We start from the raw sequence: 20,399 nt of genomic DNA, 5'->3' as shown, positions 1-20,399 counted from the left end.
CTCTGAAATATGAAACTTTCTCACAGAACCAGCATGGTCAATAGAAAAATTAAATTGTTTAATAGCCCAATATGCCTTATGTTCAAGCTCAACGGGAAGATGACATGTTTTTCCATATACCAAGCAATAAGGTGACATGTTAAGAGATGTTTTAAAAGCTGTCCTATAAGCCCAAAGTGCATCAGTCGGCCTTAGAGACCAATCTTTTCGGTTGGGGTTGACTATTTTTTCTAAAATGTGTTTAAGCTCCCTATTAGCTAATTCAACTTGCCAATTTGTTTGAGAGTGATATGGAGTGGAAACCTTATGATGTATACCATATTTTTTCATGAGGGCAGCAAAGGGTTTGTTGCAAAAATGGGTTCCATTATCACTAATAATAGCTCTAGGTATGCCAAATCTAGTAAAAATGCTTTCTTTCAAGAACTTAAGTACCACCTTATGGTCAATTGTTTTAAATGGAATAGCTTCAACCCACTTAGAAACATAATCAACTACTACTAGGATATATAGATAACCAAAAGAAGATGGAAATGACCCCATAAAATCAATCTCCAACAATCAAAAATCTCAATTACCAAAATGGGTTGTAAAGGTATCATATTCCTCTTAGTGACTGTGCCTAGTTTTTGGCATGGCTTACAAGTTTTGCAAAAATTATGCGCATCTTTAAACATATGCGGCTAATAAAACCCACTTTATAAATTTTTTTCAACAATTTATGTGCAAAAAAAATGTCCCTACAAGCCTCAGTATGACAAAAAGAAAGAAGAGCTTGTATTTCATGATCAAACACACATTTCCTTATGATTTAGTCATTATAATATTTAAACAAATAAGGATCATCATAGAAGAATGATTTTATCTCATACTTGAATTTTCGTATGTCTTGAGCACTCCAATTGGGTGGAGTTTGTTCTGTTATTAAAAAATTAACTATGTCAGCAAATCAAGGTAAATTTCCATCTAACATTAATTGTTCATAAAAAAAAAAGTCAAGGATAGGAACAGTGTGCTTATTTTTAGCAAATGTTAGCCGAGACAAGTGGTCGGTAACTATGTTTTCAACACCATTTTTGTCCTTGATGATAAGGTCGAATTCTTGGAGAAGAAGAATCCATCAGATTGATCGATCGTGGTTTAGCATCCTTCTTCGATAATAAATACTTTAACGCTGCATGGTTAGTGAAAATAACCACAGGAGAACCAAAAAAATAAGTTTGAAACTTGTCTAATTCAAAACTACAGCAAGCAGTTCTTTTCTGTGGTAGAATAATTTCTTTAGGCTCCATTAAAGTTTTACTTGCATAAGAAATGACATGTGGGAACTTATTTCTATGATGTCTAAGTATAGCTCCTTTGGCTACATCGCTAGCATCATATATTATCTCAAAAGGAATAGACCAAACAGGGGGTACATGATAGGGGCTGTAGTAAGCAAAATCTTCAAGTTATCAAAAGCATTTTGACAAGAACAGGTCCATTCAAAAACAACATCATGCCTAAGTAACTCACACAAAGGGTTAGAGATAGAACTAAAATTTTGAATGAACCTCTATAGAACCCAGAATGTCCAAGAAAAGACCTGATTTCCTTTACTGTTTTGGGTATAGGAAGCTTGGAGATAAGCTCAATCTTAGCTTTGTCAACCTCAATGCCTTAGGATGAGACTATGTGACCAAGAACAATGCATTTTTGAACCATGAAGTGACACTTTTCCCAATTGAGAAGAAAATATTTCTCTTCACACCTGACTAAAACAACTTGTAAGTTAGTCAAACATGCATCAAAAGAACTACCAAATACTGAAAAATATCCATGAATACTTCCAAACTGTTTTCAATAATGTCGCTGAAAATACTAAGCCTACATCTTTTGAAAGTAGCTGGTGCGTTACATAATCCAAAAGGAAATCTTGTAAATGCAAAAGTGTCAAATGGGCAGGTAAAAGTTGTTTTCTCCTGATCTTCAGGTGCGTTGTTTTCTCCTGATCTTCAAGTGCTATTTCTATTTGGTAGTAACCAAAAAATCCACCAAGAAATCAATAAAAATCATGGCCAGTAACTTTTTCTAACATGTGATCAAGGAAGGGAAAAGGAAAATGATCTTTCCTAGTAGTGCCATTCAACTTCCTATAATCTGTACACATTCTCCAATCAATAGAAATCCCAGTAGGAATTAGTTCACTCTTCTCATTTTTCATAATAGGAAGCCTAGAGTTTTTTAGAATTATATGAATGAGACTTACCCATTTGTTGCCCGTAATAGGGTAGATAATTCGCACATCAAAACCTCTGTTTTAACTACCAATCTCATGTGCATCTCTCTAGAGACTTAGCATTTAACCTATGAGTGCACAAGAGGATTTATACATTTTATATCCACAATTGTCCATTCAATAACACCTTTGTGCTGCCTCAAAACTTCCACTAGTTTCCCTTCTTGGTTATAAGTGAACTAGGCAGAAATCACCACTAGGAATGTGCTGTCAGGACCCAGAAATGCATACTTTAGGTCAGTCGACAATGACCTAAGCTCTAGTATTGAAATTTCATCTGCTGAAGGCTTTAAACTTGCTATCAATGGTAGGAGCTGCTCAACTTTAGGCCTCCATTTAGCTTCAAATTTATTTTCTGCATTAAAAAAAAAAAAAGAAACATCAATGGGGGTGTCATTAATAATGAGATCACAAATATTTTCAAATTCAAACAGCAGGTTAGTGGGTTGATATGCCAAATAAGCCTCTTCCTCAAGGATACTTTCCAGCAAATTGACTTCTTGTACATCTTGCAAGTCTTGATGTTGCCTACAATTATTAAAAATGTTTAGTTCGAGAGTCATGTTCCCAAAACTCAGCTTTAAAACACCACTCTTATAGTTTATCAATCCATTTGAAGTAGCAAAAAAAAGCCTCCCAAGAATCTCAGGTGCTTATAAAGAAGATTTTGGTGTCAAGTGAACATCCAACACTACAAAATCTACATGGTAAAAAACTTTTTCCACTTGAACAAAGACATCCTCAACAAACCCTCTTGGCATTTTGATTGATCTGTCGGATAGTTGTAACATTATTGGAGTTGGTTTTAATTCCCCCAAACCAAACTGCTCATATACATTATAAGGTAGTAAATTCACACTTGAACCAAGATCTAACAATGCTTGACCAATTTTTAAACTTTCTGTAACACAAGCAATTGTAGGTGAACCAGGGTCTTTATATTTTGGTGGGATATTACTCTGAATTATGGCACTGACCTGCTCTGTAAGAGAGGCTTTATTTTGCACATTTAATTTCTTTTTAACAGTACACAAATGTTTTAGAAACTTAGCATATGTGAGAATTTGTTGAATAACATCCAACAAAGAGATGTTAATCCTAACTTGCTTGAATATTTCTAAAATTTTAGATTGGTGTTTGTCTTTGTGTAGGGGAGCCAATCTTTGAGGAAAATGAGCAGGTACAGGACATGAAATCTTTTCAGTTTCAGTTTGTTCCACCTCACTCTTTTCAGCTTCATTCTGCACACATTCAGAGACCTTACCAGTCTTGTCTGAACCTTGAGTTGGAATGTTCACCACCCTACCATTTCTCAAAGAAGTGACTGCTTTCACTTGCCTTACATTTGAACTATCAACTGCTTCTTGAAGTGGCTGACTTTGTGGATTGGGTTGAGGTTGTATAGGAAATTTTCCTTTTATTTGGGAGTTCCAGGCCATAATCATCTTTGTAAGTGTACTCCGAATGTCATTTATTGCTTGAGAATTTTGATTATTGATTGTTGTTTGACCTTGCATAAATTGTTGCAATGTATTTGACAGTTGATGCATCGTCTCCTCAAATCCCTTCTTTTGCATTGGAGGTGCTCGAATTGTGAGTTGAGAGGTTCCTGGAGCCAAGGTTGCTGGAGCTACCTGCTGGTCACTCCTCCAACTGAAATTTGGGTGGCTCTTCCATCATGGGTTGTAAAAATTAGAGTAAGGACCAAAATATGATTTATGTATCATATTTATAGTATTAGATTGGTCCGACAATACTTCTTTGAAAGCGGGGATCGTGAGACATTCATTAGTTGAATGCCCATGATCCTCACATATGCCACACTTCTAAGAACTTTTAGGGGTAACATGCACTTCATTTACTTTTTTCAATTCTATGGCTTCCATTTTTATGGACAGTAAGGTTAATTTAGCACGTAAACCATCATCTTCCTTTAAAATATATTTTCCATGACCAGCCTCAACTTGCCTAGACCTATCATGCACATTAGTTGTGTCCCAAGATTGTGCATTTTCAGCAAAGTAATCAAAATGTTCGAATGCTTCCTCAAGCTATTTGTCGAAAAATTCTCCATTACACATGGTTTGTACAAATTGATGCATTTTAGGTGTCAAACTTTCATAAAAGAAACTTATCACTCGCCAATTTTCATAACCATGATGAGGACAATCATTTAAAAGATCTTTGAACCTTTTCCAACTTTGATAAAAAGTTTTAGGATCTTTTTTGATAAAGTTCATGATTTGTCTTTTAAATGCATTTATCCTATGTATTGGAAAGAATTTCTTCAAAAATTCAGTTTGTTTTCTTAATGAATTCAACCATGTTTTAGTCTTATCTTTCAAGGAAAATGGAAATAACTTTAGTCTAATAACCTCCTTAGTGCATGTCCGGTCCATGAATGTAGAACAAACCTCTTCAAACTCTTTGATATGAAGGTAAGGGTTCTCGGATTCTATGCTATGAAAATGTGAAATCAATGGAATCATTCCAGATTTGAAATTAAAGGCATTTGCATTCAAATGTTGGATTATGCATGAGGGTGTGCTAGTTCTGACAGGTTGTAAGTAATCTCTAAGTGTCATGTTCTAATTTAACTTCCCTATCATGATTCTCATTTTTAGCCATGGTGCTATGAGTGTCAGAAAATGATTCAAGTGAAAGGGATGTTGAGTTAAAAGATGTTAGTGATTCTGTCCTAACCAACAGAGAAGTTTGGTTTCTGGTCCAACCAGTCATACAAATAAGAACATAAAATAAAGGAAAACATAAGACAAATAAAAATAAAATAAAATAAAAAGAATGTCACCCAAGCTGTAAAGAGGTTCACAGCACTACAAATATCTTCTCAGTAGTAAGGGAATGCTCTGATAAACACCAGTTGTCCCCGACAATGGCGCAAAAAACTTGATGGCTTTCTAAATCAGTATTCCAAGTGCAAAAGCTATCAAAATAGTATATGGAGGAATTCCAAGGTCATTTCCACAAGGACAACAGTATTCATGCTGAGCAAACATATAATGAGTTGCATTTTTTTAAAAAACTTTTGCAACTCATCACATCTCATATGAACTGTGTCTCTTATGTTTGGATAATAAGATTAAATGAGATGCGATGATATATATTGAATAGTAGTAGAATTTTACTACTCAAGTGAATGGTAGAAAGATGATAAAAAAGGATGGTATATAGCATCTTCTGTTGTTTACTACTCAAGTGAACTCAACTAATGAAATGTTTTTTTGTAGAGAAAATTATGAAATACATGTAAAATTAAACCAAAGAAAGCTTTTCATGTAGGAAAAAAATATCAGATTTAAAAAGCAAATGCACATCGGAATTATATAAATGTTGGTATTTTTTTAATAAATATTAGTTTGTTTAATGTCTACTAATGAGCAAGAAAAACGCCTGTATGTTTTTATTTTGAAAAATAAAACGCCCGTAGAAAGGTTTAGTTTTTATTGACGTTGGTGGCTGCTCTTATTATATTAATTGCCTGTTGATTTCTTTTTTTACAAAAAATAAAAAAAAATAAAAATAAAGGACCCATATACAGAAGAAAAGTCGAAAGCCAGGGCCTTATGATCTCATTCAGTTTTTCTTATCTTGAACTTTTACATTTACGGGATTAAATAGCCTTCAATATTTAGGTTTTGAAAACGGTGCGAGGTGATATATATACTTGAAAAAACAAAGTTTATCGAGTTGAAATAAAAATTTAAAGTTAAATAAAATATTATTTTTTTAATATTATTATTATTTTAAGATTTAAAAAAATTAAATTATTTATTATATTTTGTGTGAGAATTTAAAAATTTTATAATGATTAGATGAGATGAGATAAACTAAAATATTTTTTTGTATCTAAACCTCTCTACTGTGATCTATTTTTTGTATGTACAATAGAGAAAAGAGAAGGAAAAAGTGTGTAGCTACCTTTGAGATTTTTCCACACAAGAGATAGGTATTTTTACTAGTGGAGCTTTGAGCTCAATCTCTTATATAGAGTTGGTTCAAACTATACGACGATTAGTTTGACTGTTGTATCTTGAAAGAGACAAGTCAAGAGAAAGTATGTTCCACTAATTAAATTGAAATTTTATATATCGTAAAAGTCTTGAATCTCCTCGAATTTCATTTGAACGTTATATATTTCACCAACATATAAATAAATAAATTCAAGTTCATGTGAATCTATGAACAAATAAATAATTTGGAGCGGAGATTTGAAAACAAAAGTTAAATCGATGATATACAATAAAAATCTTATTTCAGTTTCATTTACAGCATACTAGAAAGAGTAAGGAATTTAGTTTGATGGATATTTTTTTGTTTTTATTTTTAAGAAGTTGTTAAAGATTTATGGGATGTTTGACAAAAATGAGAATTCTCATAATTTTATTTTCAAATATCACTAGACACAATACCTTTTGGTTTTAAATTTTTTATTTTTTCATTTAATTATTATTTAATTATTATTCAAACACAAAAATCAATATAATTTTTACAAACTTGAAACAAAATATAAAAATCAATATAATTTTAATAAATTTTAAAATAAAAATAATATTAAAAAATAATATTCAAACAAATTTTTATTTATATCATATTTTTATTCAAATTTTTTTTTAACTCTCCTAAAATTCAATAAAACATTTTTATTTAAATTATTTTATAATTATTCACAAAATATGAGATACTCTAAAAATCTAAACATTCCCTTAATTATCTTCTCAATGTTGTCTCGTTTACCGTGTAGCCAAGCAATAAAATTAAAAGAGAATTCTGCAACATAGAGATAATTTAATATATCATATTAATTTATAAATTTATTTTGATAAAATATCTAAAGTAATCTTTTTAATTAAAAATAAATTCTTAATTCCAGATGCATTCATCTAACATGTCACGGGAACGTACGACCTGAACCATAAAATAAAAAGAAAAAACACTTTGTCTATTTGCTACAGAAAAGCAAGACAATTTCCGTTTCATACGCCGAATGATGTGGCTGCAGTGTGAGGACAAGAGGAGTAAATGTGTAGCTAAAAACAAAGTAACCATCAATAAATAAAATCATTTTATTTTATTTTTTTTAAATTAAGATTTAAAAAAGGTAACTGAGTTGAAAGAAAAAGGAATCCTTTATATAATTGGTTAGAAGTTAGAACACCCCTACAAGCTAGCATTAGTATTGGATCGTCCAGTACCGTATTAAACAAATTTTGTCTAATATAACAATTTTTTTTTATTAATCTTTTGTCTATTCTACGTAAAGTTTAACCACACATTTATAATTTCTTTTCTTATTGTTATTATTTTAATATAATTGCAAGAAATTATCCATAACCTACCTTTGACTAGCTTACAACAAACTTATTGATTTTATAATCTAATTGCAAAACAAATTTAAAGTAAAATCTGAAGGGGGAGAGAGAGAAGAAAGAAAGAGAGAGAAGGGTATGGAGACGAGGTTTTATATATCGAACGAGAGGGAAAAGGATGATGAAGGGAGAGAAAAACTTAAATAATTTTATTTAAAAGTTTTTACACAACACACTATTTACGTATCATAATTTGATTTGTAATATTTAAATTTAAAATTTTCTTTTGAGTAGTGCTATTTGAAGATTTTTAAAGCACACCATCTATATGACATGAGTTGAATTGTGAGATTCAAATCTTAATATAAATTTTAAATTTTAAATTTTATAAATCAAATCATGTTACGTCGTTAGTTTGTGGTGTAAGGTCTTTTAAATAACATTTAGAAAATTTTACCGTTTGACGAGTTTAAAGATAAAATAATGTTAAAAAATAGAAATGGTTAAGTCCTAGATCATTTATATATATATATATATATATATATATATTTGTTGAACCACCATTTTTAAATTCGAAAAAACAAAATGTATGGCTACTTCAATACAGGCTGGTTTTCATCTATATTTACGCAAATCTTGGCTTTCCAGAACTTTTACCCACACCACTATATATGAATGCTCGAAAGTTAAAAAATTATTCACTTTCTTAAATTGGAATATCAATTGCCATTTTTGTAGATATAAGAGGGAAAAAGTGTTTTAATTCTTTTTAATCTCGACATTTAGGTTATGGAGTTTGTGAGTGTTGTTCTGGTTCTTATCACATGACACACTCCACTATTGAGAATTATGAAATCATGACGAACAATAATGGTGGACGAGTCTATAGAACAACTGTACCAGATACAAGGGCTATCGCTAGAGGTAATATTGCTTCTACTCTATTTTGATCTAAAATTTCTAACAAACCTCTTACAAATGAAAACTTGTCATATAAGCATTGTAGAGGGCGTATTCTCCACACAACCGACCTATAAATAGAAAAACTCTAAACCAAAATACATCAAATTAGCAACTTACAAGTCGCATTTAATTCCAAAGCTTTATCAAAGTCAAGAATCTAACATTAATATTAGTACTAGTCAATCTATTATTAAGTTTACAGTATTTTCAGAATAATAGATCGATATGATCTAGTTAGATCTAACTTATAAGCACTTGCTAGTCACCTTAAGACCAAATTAAGAGCATCTGAATGAAAAGCTAGCTATCTTACAATCGCAGTCATGGGATTCTCTTCACTAGAGCAATATATACAAAGTATACCCAAATGTTTAATTTTATCACCGACTGTAAACTTAGAACTTATATGTTATAAGGAATTGTGGTTTATAATTCCTTGTATATTTATATCATTAACATACATTAAATTATTATAAAGTGTCGACCACTCAGGCCTGGTTTGGATTCAAAGATGAGATGAAATGAAATGATTTTGAATAAAAGATGAAAGTTAAAAAAAATATCGTTAGAATATTATTTTTTAATATTATTATTATTATAGAATTTGAAAAAATTGAATTATTTATTATATTTTGTGTAAAAATTTAAAAAAATTATAATAATAAGATAAGACATCAAACATCATATTAATACCATTAACATCAAGCATCCATCATAGAGATGCATGCACATAACTTTGCACGGGATTAATTAAGCTCTGTTTTCTTACCTTCATTTCCACACTAGTTACATAACTCGCAAATCTAACAATTCTGCGAACATAAATATAAATATATATATATATATGTATATATATAGAGTTGTGCTACACAGAAGCCTCACACTCTGCACACCCATTTAAAAATATGTGATTTTACTTTTTTAACCTCATATTTCATATTAAATTCAATATGAAATATGAGGATAAAAAAATAAAATCACATATTTTTAAGTGGGTGTGCAGGGTGTGAGGCTTATGTTTAGAATTTTTCATATATATATATATATATATATATAAATGGTAGTGGGGGAAGATGCATGCATGCCATGATCGATCAAGTCTGGGCGCGCATCAGTTCGAGGGCTTCACCCGCTTGCAATTTTGTTGCGATTCTGAGTTTTCTATAATCTTCGTAAGTAACAGGGACGTAGAGAAGCGGGTGTTCGGCATCCACGAGTTCCGGTGGGACTTCAACCGCTGCCTCCTTCGGTCCCAAGAGAAAAGAGGCAATAGACACTCTGATGCTAGCTTCTTGGCACTGTACTCTATGCTTCAAGTTACAAAACCTTCCATTGCTCCATACCTTGATCAACATATCAACCAACAGTATTAATGATAAGTTTTCTGAATTAAAATTTATACAAGCTGATCAATGAAAGGAATATGAGATGGGATCGCCTGATTACCTTAGCAAGGTCCCCTAGATTGACTACGAGGGTGCCTGGCCATGGATGGACCGATACAAATGCACCAGATTTGTCCATTACTTCAAGACCACCAACATTTTCATCATCTTGAAGTATAGTTAGAAACCCAGAATCTGTGTGAATTTGTACACCAGACGATCCAACAGTTTCGGGAGTGAAGTTGTATTTGTTTATCCTAAACTGGCAAGGCCAATCCTTGAACAAATCGCTAAACAACCCCATGCTTTTTGCCAACTTTCGTCCCAAATCTAGCGCTAAATCATGTATTGCTTGAGCGTACATCTCTAGTATCTCCCTGCCAATATAATATTCGATTGAGTTGACTTGAGAAAAAAAAAACAGAGAGATATTTCGGATGAACATCTATCTAGCAGGAACGGAACAGACAGAAGATGGGGAGGAAATGAAAGAAACCTTTGGTGAGGAGAGGCACCCAACTGAGAACAAAAGTCACGCAGAGCCTGAGGGGATCCCAAATCATAGAGGCCCAAGGCCTCATAAAGAGGATTTTTATCACTTGGTGCCATGTAGCCGCTGCCGGCAATCACATCGGTGTTGCGCCTTTTGATTTCCATTGGAAGGTCAAGCAGATCTCTCACCACTTTCTTCATTTCTGTCATCAGTCCTACAGGGATATTGTGGTTGACGATCCTGAAACAACCCCATTCCTCGGACGCTTCTCTCAGTTTCCTATACTGCTCTACACCTTCAAATTCTTGCATATCAATTACTGGGATACACTTGAAATCCCCACCCTCCGCCATTTTTGGTGCCTCTTTACTCTTCTCTTCTCGACTTTAAATATAAATAAAAATGCTTCCAACGATACCCAATCCTGATCCATCAACGCGATGACCGAAGCTTGCGGACACCGATCAAAAAGTAATTACATTATAACTTTTTTCTGTTTGTCGATTACGTCGACAAACTTATAAACAGAACAAAGACGACGCTGTTTCCAAGCATAGACTGACTTTGTGATTTGGTGCCTTTCACCTCAGAGCTCCATTACAAGCTAAGGTGTCGTCAGTCGAGTTTGTTTCTTTCGACATATGCTAATTTATGACGGAACTCTGAACGGGAAAGATGGACGTGGAGAAACAGATAGAGCCTACGACATAATGTCGCCTGTGGTTTAACCTTTTTTGGCCTAAACGATGGTTTTTTTGTTTTTTTTTCATCTCTCTTCTTATTTGAGGTAATTACAGACTTAGGAGATGTTTGGATTTGAGGATGATTTGAGATGAGTTGAGATGAATTGTAAATAGTAATAAGATGAGTTGTGAATAGTAATGGAAACCATGATGGGCCAAGTCTTAAAGATCATGAAGACAATGCAAGGATTGATGCAATCCACATGGGACGAGTTTAACAAGAGCCCAACATTCAAGATGGGGCTTGAAGGATGAAGATCCAATTTTGATTCATTTGATCAGCTATGAAAGATGACAACAACAAGACTTAAAGGCTTTGGGCTCTTGAAGGGTTACAACTTAATTATTTAATTCATTTAAAGAACTTATTTTATTAGTTTAGAATAATTGAGTTTATTATGAGAAGCACTTAAGGGCGCCTATGCAATGGCACGTTGGAAAAGTTATTATTTTATTGAACTAAGGTTAGGGTTGCTGTAGCCGAGTTACTGTAGCGCGGCACTGTAGCCGAGGCACTGTTCATCCAGGGGCACTTTTGGAAGATGGGGGTTTATTTTTACTAGGGTTTCATTAGGTTTTGCTTTAAATACTATATGTAGCCTCATTCTAATCAGTTTATGAAGTTTATGAAATTTGATGAATTTATTTATTGTGAGTTGAGTTTTACTCCTCTTGTTCTTAATTGAACTTTTGAACTTATCAAAGGTAAATCACAACTTTTGTGGCGTTCCTCCTTTGTAATCTGGGTTCTTGAGACGGGTTCTTCAACGGGTCTAGATTTTAATATAATCTAGGTTCTTGAAACGAGTTCTCATCGGATCTAGGTACTCCATCCATTGACTTGATTTTGGCTTTCCTGGGGTGTTTTCAAATTGATTGTGGGTTCAAGGGAATTCCTTTCCCGCGGGTTCATATCATTTGGTATTCAGAGCAAGGTTTCCAATCAGGTCTGATTCTATCTTTTATTTCTAGCATATTTAATTCTAGGGCTTCATTGTTCTAGGATTGATTACAAAAAAAAAAAAAAAAGTGGTGGCTAGCAGATTTCTTTACTATGTTGGGGTTGCTGAAATTCATTGTTCTAGGGTTTGTGTTGGCTGAAATCTCTTGTTCTAGGGGTTGTCGTATATCACTTGCCCTAGGGTTTTTGAGTTATTGTTAGGGTTTTCTCTACTGCTTATTCTTGGTTGTGATCAAATCAGTTGGTGAAAAGAAAAGAAAAGAAAGGAAAGGAAAAGAAAAGAAAAGAAAGGAAAAGAAAAGAAAAGAAAAGAAAATTCGAAAAAAAAAAAAAACCAGAAAGAAGAAGAAGAAGAAAAGAGAAGGTGGCGTATTCAACGTTGCTACATAGTTACAACAAAGAGAAAGAAAGTATTTGTTGATTGAGTTTTTATCATCATATGAGCTGAATACATCTTTCTAGTTGGTATCTTGTTTTATATTTACTTTTTCCCTCGTATAAATTCCTTGAGTTTCGTGTCATTTGTTTCATTCCTTATTTCTTTGATCTATATTACTGGTTGGAATAATACAAGGTTGTATTGTCTTGATTTAGTTCAACTAGTTCTTAAAGAACTTGAGCGGGAAAACTATTGAGGTGAAAGGCAAGAGGGTGTGAGACTATTATCGAGAAAAAGCCATTAAGAGTGAAATACAAGTGGAGTGCCATTATTCGAGTGTAAACACGTAAGGGAGTGTGTAAGTTTTCTTTTTTACAACTAACATTATTTTGTGCAGAACTTTATAATATCTCATCGGAGTAGCTCATCACCAAGGGGGAGAGCAGATAACTCATCCTTTGTGTTGCAAGCCATGCAACAACAGCTTGAGCGGTTGAACTTGGTGTTAGGTGAAGTGAGGGATAGTATGGATAATCAAGAAGCAATGATTAGAAATCTGCAAGGTGAGCGAGATAGGAGGCGACGTGAGCCTAAAATTGAGAATGGGTATAAGAATGGACAGTTTGGTGAGGATGAGGAAGGCTTAACATCTGAAGTTGGATTGGGTGGACATAGAGGAGTTAGGCATGGAAGAGGCCTTAGGGCAAACTCAGGGGGTCGAGATGGAGTAGATAAGAACCTTGAGAGTATCAAAATGAAAATACCATCATTCCAAGGTAGAACTGACCCTGAAATTTATTTAGAGTGGGAGAAAAGAATAGAGCTGGTGTTTGATTGTCATAATTACTCTGAGGAGAAGAAGGTGAAGTTGGTTGTAATTGAGTTCACTGATTATGCGATTGTTTGGTGGGATCAATTAGTGACCAATAGGAGGAAGAATCTTGAGAGGCCTGTAGAAACATGGAGAGAGTTGAAAGCTATCATGAGGCGGAGATTTGTACCTAGCCACTACTATAGAGACTTCTACCAAAAATTACAAAATCTTATACAGGGGTCTAGGAGTGTAGAGGACTACCATAAGGAGATGGAGGTGGCTATGATTCGGGCTAATGTAGTGGAGGATCGGGAGGCCACGATGACAAGATTTTTGAGGGGGTTGAATAGGGAGATAGCTAATGTAGTTGAGTTGCAACATTATGAGGAGGTAGAGGACATGGTGCACATGGCTATGAAGGTGGAGAGACGGCTAAAAGGAAAGGGTACATCAAGGTATACTTCGGTTTCTAGTACTCTTTGGAAATCTAAGTGAGACAAAAATGATCAAGTTGTAGCAAAGGGGAAGTCCGAACCACCAAAGGGAAAAGATTTGGGTGAGGCTGAAATCTCAAGAAAAATAGAGAATGAGTTAAAAAACAATTGTGAGGCCAAGAGTTCAAAAAAAGAAGAGACTGAAAGAAAAACAGAGAGTGAAAAGAACAAAGAGAGTGAGAGGAAAAAAGAGAATGAGGTCGAAATATCAAAAGAAAGAGTGAGAGAAAAAGAAAATAGAGAGGTGGTTGACAGTCAAGAAAAAAGAGTGGAGCCACAAGAGGAAAAAGAAAGAGAGATTGTAAAGAGAAATAAAAAGACAAAAGTGAGTTTTTATGCTAAGGCAAGCTTTTATGCTAACAAATTTAACGACTCTTTGCCTAGTGTTGTTGTTTCTTTCTTGCAGGGATACGAGGTCGTGATTCCTAGCGGTGTGTTTAGTGGATTGTCACCTATTTGGGAGATAGAGTACTACATTGATCTTGTGCCAGGTGCGACAATTCTTAATTAACCTTTATTTGAAGAACATGAGTCCTTGACACACTTAAGGGGACAAGATAAGTTGTTGAGTAGAATGCATGCTAAGCGGGAGGATTGTATTGAGACTTTTCTTCATGTATTCAAATACACACAAGGTATGAAAAATTTTCTGGTTGATGCTTTAGCAAGAAGGTATGTCATTGTCTTCATTTTAGATGCAAAATTGTTGAGACTTGAATATGATAAGGAATTGCATGCTAATGATGATGACTTTGCTAGTGTGTATGGAACATGTGAGAAAGCATCTTTTGGTAAGTTCTATAAACTAGATTGGTACTTGTTTAGAAAGAATAGATTTTGTGTGCCTACTAGTTTTATGCGTAAGTTGCTTGTGTGTGATGGACATGGTGGTTTGTTGGGTAACCTTGGTGTAAGGAAGACTTTTGTTGTGTTGCATGAATGTTTGTGGGAATATCATTTGCCATTCAAAGACTTGTTGCACGAACGTTTGTGGAAGTATCATTTGTCATTCATTGATGTATTGCATGAACATTTGTGGGAGTATCATTTGCTATACATTGACGTGTTGCATGAACAATTGCCGGAGTATCATTTGCCTTTCATTGAAGTGTTACATGAACGTTTGTGGAAGTATCATTTGTCATTCATTAACATGTTGCATGAAGTGTTACTTGAACAAATTAATGATATTGCATATGAAATTAATGATAATGTTACTAACGTTTTTCCCTTTGATCCAGGTAGAGATTCGAGGTTGAATCCTTTTGAGGAGAGTGGGAATGATGGGAACCAAGGTGGAGATTTGAGGTCGAATCCTTTTGAGGAGAGGGGGAATGATGGGAACCATGATGGGCCTAGTCTTAAAGATCACGGAGAAAATGCAAGGATTGATGCAATCCACTTGGGACGAGTTTAGCAAGAGCCCAACATTCAAGATGGGGCTTGAAGGATGAAGATCCAATTTTGATTCATTTGATCAGCTATGGAAGATGGCAACAACAAGACTTAAAGGCTTTGGGCTCTTGAAGGGTTACAACTTATTTAATTCATTTAAAGAACTTATTTTATTAGTTTAGAATAATTGAGTTTATTATGGGAAGCACTTAAGGGGGCCTATGCAAGGGCACGTTGGGAAAGTTATTATTTTATTGAACTAGGGTTAGGGTTACTGTAGCCGAGTTACGTAGCACTGTAGCCGAGGCACTGTTCATCCAGGGGCACTTTTGGAAGATGGGGTTTTATTTTGGCTAGGGTTTCATTAGGTTTTGCTTTAAATACTATATGTAGCCTCATTCTAATCAGTTATGAAGTTTATGAAATTTGATGAATTTATTCATTGTGAGTTGAGTTTTACTCCTCTTGTTCTTAATTGAACTTTTGAACTTATCAAAGGTAAATCACAACCTTTGTGGCGTTCCTCCTTTGTAATCTGGGTTCTTGAGAAGGGTTCTTCAACGGGTCTAGATTTTAATATAATCTAGGTTCTTGAAACGAGTTCTCATCGGGTCTAGGTTCTCCATCCATTGACTTGATTTTGACTTTCCTGAGGTGTTTTCAAATTGATTGTGGGTTCAAGGGAATTCATTCTCGCGGGTTCATATCAACACATGAGGTCATACTTCCTGATCAACCCATGGGGATTCCCGCAAACCGGACAGGCACGGGAGCCAGGGCCGTAGTTCTTGAGGTGAGAATTTCTTACGTTGGAGTGCCCCATGATCTTGTTCTGTGTCCCAACGAAAGGGGAAATTGGAGCAAGCTATAAAAGCAAGAGGATTTGAGAAAACCCTAGAGAACGCAGCAGCACCACCTCTCAAACAACTCTCCCTCAAACAACTCTTCGACCTCGACCTCAGACAGAACCCACTTCGGGAAGGAAAATGTCCAAACCCATTTCCACTACAGAGTGTCCAATACAATTATTTTCTCCTCTACACTTCTGGTTGCTGAGAAAATTTGATTATCTCATAAACTAAAACAGGCACCGCCAATGCTATCTTCCCAACATCCTCATCAGCTTGCATTATCTTTCTAATCCGAGCGGTAGGAAATCAAGTATCAAGCTTCTTCCTCATGTTGTCAAATTTGAGGCAAAACACAAAAATATTCAGAATCGAAATTTTTAACACAAAATTGTTCCTACTATCATCAAGATCATTATCATGACATATAAAATTCACGAAAACACATATCAGATACGAAAGTTTTCAGATTTTATTCCAAAAATAAAGTTTTTGTTTCAACGGCATCACTTCATACTGATTGAGCTGAATTATTGCATATTTTATATATCTAAAACTATTATATTTTAATTATTTCATTACATTATTATTGGTTTTAGATGAAAAAATAGTTAAGAAGACTAAATCCAAGTTGTGATTTAAATTGATTTATAGCATGGTTTATGTTTAATTTTCTAACTTTTGATTTAATTGGGTAATATTTCTCACATGCACAATACATCTTTGATATATTTTTATTCTTCCTTTTAATTTATTTTCTATTTTCTATTTTTTGAGATAAACAAAAAACGCAAGCTGAAAAAAATAGCAGGGCTGAAACTCACGCTAGGAGAAAAGGCCGGGCCAAAAAAAAAAAAAAAAAAGGCCTTCTCAAATATTCATACTGGGCAACTGACACGAGGGGAGAGAGAGAGAGAGAGAGAGCGAGCGAGGGAACTATGCACGGGACGGACGCGAGACCTCTGGGCAATTTGGAAAGAGAAGATTTCTTTTTTTCGTGACGGACGGATGCAACGTATGGAGAATTATTATACATTGGGGTTTTTCATGTTTTGAAAAGAAAACAAGAATAGAGATCGCCACAGGTTGAAGTACACAGCCGTCTTCCAGTTTCTATTACCTCTATTTTTATTTATTTGACTTGCTATTTTCACTTTTTACTTTTCACTATTTATTTAATTTTAATTTAAAATTTATGATATATTTTTGAGATATTTAACTTAAACCTTTAGATATTTTATTTACTGTTTAATTACTTGATGTTAGTTATTTTTCTTCTTTCTTTAAGCTTCCATTAAATAGACATTATAATTGTTATAGATTGATTTTGAGAATTTATAATTTAAAGACAAGAATGAATCCTAGAATTTTGATTTTAGAACTTTTCAATTTTTAGTTCATATTGCATTAATAATTATTTTCTAGTCTAGCTTAGTTCTTAGTTTAGTTTTGTTAATTTTTTAATTTCATTGCATATTAGGTTAATTAAGACTTATTTAATTTCAATTTTATTAATTAATTTTCTGATTAATCGAGATTGTTTAGCTTAGTTGGTTCCTTGATTGTTAATTTTAATTTGTTAGTCTTTTGCATTTCATTCCGACACTCAAAAAAATTTGAAAAGTATGAATCTAGTCCACGACTAGTACCCTTTTTATTCTCGTTGCACACTTCCATTTATTGCACATACCACAATATTTGTTTTCTCTTTGTTAATATTTTCACCATTTTAAACGATTTTGATTTTAAGCAATTTTCCCTGAGGAGACAATTTAGGAATTTATTTCTAATTATTACGCAATATCCTCCTACACTTCGAACAACTTTTGTACTGCTCATTTTTTAGAGAGTCAAGTTTTGGCACCGTTGTCGGGGATAGTTGCTTGACGTAAATTTAAACTTATTATTTTCATTTTTATATTTAATGTTTCTTTCAATATCTTATCTCTGATTACACATTTCACTTATTACCTACTACTCAGTCGCTTGAACATTACTTATGCTATTTAGATTGATGTTTAATGTCATGGGTGAGAGATAATTCAAATATGTTGCCTAGAGTTACATCGAGCACTAAGAGTAGTATACACAACTCAGAGATAGATAGCTCTTTTGTTTTTTCTACAGACGAGGATATTGAAATTGAACAAACCATGGCTGCACCTGTACCATGCACTCTTAGGGATTATTTGCAATTCACTCGCACCACTACATCATCATGCATTATTTTACCTGATGATGCACTTGATTTTTCTATTAAGCATGACATGATGTCAGTGATACCTTAGTTCCATGGGATGGATTCCGAGAGTCCTTATCAGCACGTGATAGATTTTGAGTTGGCCTGCACTACTTTTATCAATAAAGCCACTACTGATGAATTTATTAGATTTCGTTTATTTCTTTTCTCTTTAAAGGATAAATAGAAGATTTGGTTTAATTCTTTGAGACCTAATTCTATCTCTAGTTGGTCTGATATGTAGCGTGAGTTCTTACAAAAAAAAATTTCATTTTCTTTTCAAAGAACTCAGTATTTACAAGAACAGATCAGCCAGTTTGATGAGACTTTCCAAGTTAGCTGGGAAAGGTTTAAGGATTTTGTGAACATATGTCCACATCACAATTTTGAATCCTAGAGGCTGCTGAATTATTTTTATACTAATCTCACTCCAGAATGCAAGCAATTTGTTCAAACTATGTGCAATGGAGAATTCTTTAGCAAGGAACCTGATGAAACATTGCCATTTTTTTACTATCTTGCTGAGAGCGCACAACAATGGAACACTCGGACATATCGAGTTTCATTGACAACACAGCCACTAGGCGCTATTGTTGTTGGGGGTAGATATAAGCTTAAGGAAGACACTGACGTTCAAGCCCGAATAGCTGTATTGACTAGAAGATTATAGGTCATGGAGATGGAAAAAGTGAATGCCGTGAAAGCAGTAAAAGCATGCTCTTTATGTGTTGATTTAAACCACAAGACCCAAGATTGCCCGATTATGCCAGTATTTCTAGAGATTTGCTCTGAGCAAAAGCAATCAGTAAAATGAGTTAATAGAGCACAAAATCAGTCTTTCTCCAATACATATAATACGAAATGGAGGAATGATCAGCCTAGCCGGTCTTCGCCACCTTCTCAGCAGCCATTTCATCGGATAGTGAGTTGAAATGAAAATTAAAAATTGAATAAAATATTATTAAAATATTATTTTTTAATATTATTATTGTTTTGAAATTTGAAAAAGTTGAATTGTTTGTTGTATTTTGTGTGAGAATTTGATAATTTTGTAATGATTAGATAAAATGAAATGAGACGAGCTAAAATGCTTTTTATGTCCAAACCTCCCTACTGTGATCTATTTTTTGTACGTACAATAGAGAAAAGAGAAGGAAAAAGTGTGTAGCTACCTTTGAGATTTTTCCAGACAATAGAGAGGTTTTTTACTAGTGGAGTTTTGAGTTCAACCTCTTGTACAGAATTGGTTCGAACTATACGATGATCAGTTGGGTTGTTGTATTCAGGAGGAGACAAATCATGAGGAAGTATGCTCCACTAGTTAAATTGAAATTTTGTATATCGTAGAGGGCTTGAATTTCCTTAAAGAGAGTGAGATTTATATACCTTAGTTCAAACTGATTTTATTTGAATGTTAATTTTATTATAATTTTTATTATATTATTGTATATTTCACCAACATATAAATAAAAGAATTCAAGTTCATGTGAATCTATGAATGATAAAATAATTTGGAGTGGAGATTTGAAAATAAAAATTAAATGGATGATTTACAATAAAGATGAGGTTGGAGATGGAGAGAGAAAAAAATAGAAAAAAAAATAGAAAAAGAGAGAGAATGGTATGGAGACAAGGTTATATGTATTGAACGAGAGGGAAAAGATGATGAAGGAGAGAAAAACTTGAATAAATTTGTTTGAAAGTCTTTACACTGCACATCATTTACGTAGCATAATTTGATTTGTAATATTTAATTTTTAATTTTTCTTTGGAGTAGTGTTATTTGAAACTTTTTACAACACATCATCTATATGACATAATTTGATTTGTGAGATTCAAATCTTAATATAAATTTTAAAATTTAAATGTTACAAATCAAATCATGCTACGTTTTTGGTATGTGGTTTAAAGTCCTTCAAATAATATTCGAAAAATTTTACTGTTTGACGAGTTTAAAGATAAAATAATATTAAAAAATAGAAATGGCTAAGTCCTAGATCATTTATATATTTGTTGAACCACCATTTTTAAAATCGAAAAAACAAAAGGTATGGCTACTTTAATACAGGCTTGTTTTTAT

The 20,399-nt window shown here is 33.5% G+C and overlaps 2 protein-coding genes across 2 annotated transcripts; both read right to left on the bottom strand.

Moving 5' to 3' along the window:
* Window positions 1–2,931: 2,931 nt before the first annotated feature.
* Window positions 2,932–3,717, bottom strand: LOC109014037. The gene has a single exon (XM_035685591.1). It carries the CDS (start codon window positions 3,715–3,717, stop codon window positions 2,932–2,934), a length of 786 nt encoding a protein of 261 aa, XP_035541484.1.
* A 5,909-nt stretch (window positions 3,718–9,626) lies between these two features.
* On the bottom strand, window positions 9,627–11,075 carry LOC109014014 (2-oxoglutarate-dependent dioxygenase DAO-like). The gene is made up of 3 exons (XM_018996315.2): window positions 10,450–11,075; window positions 10,015–10,330; window positions 9,627–9,911 (listed from the first exon to the last, which is right to left on the bottom strand). The coding sequence occupies exons 1-3, from the start codon at window positions 10,797–10,799 to the stop codon at window positions 9,663–9,665; spliced, it is 915 nt and encodes a 304-aa protein (XP_018851860.1). The 5' UTR covers window positions 10,800–11,075; the 3' UTR covers window positions 9,627–9,662.
* Between the last annotated feature and the right edge of the window lie 9,324 nt (window positions 11,076–20,399).

The sequence above is a fragment of the Juglans regia genome, chromosome 14 (genome assembly GCF_001411555.2).
Source record: "Juglans regia cultivar Chandler chromosome 14, Walnut 2.0, whole genome shotgun sequence".
Taxonomy (NCBI): Eukaryota; Viridiplantae; Streptophyta; class Magnoliopsida; order Fagales; family Juglandaceae; genus Juglans; species Juglans regia.
This window is presented reverse-complemented; position numbering and strand designations above follow the sequence as displayed.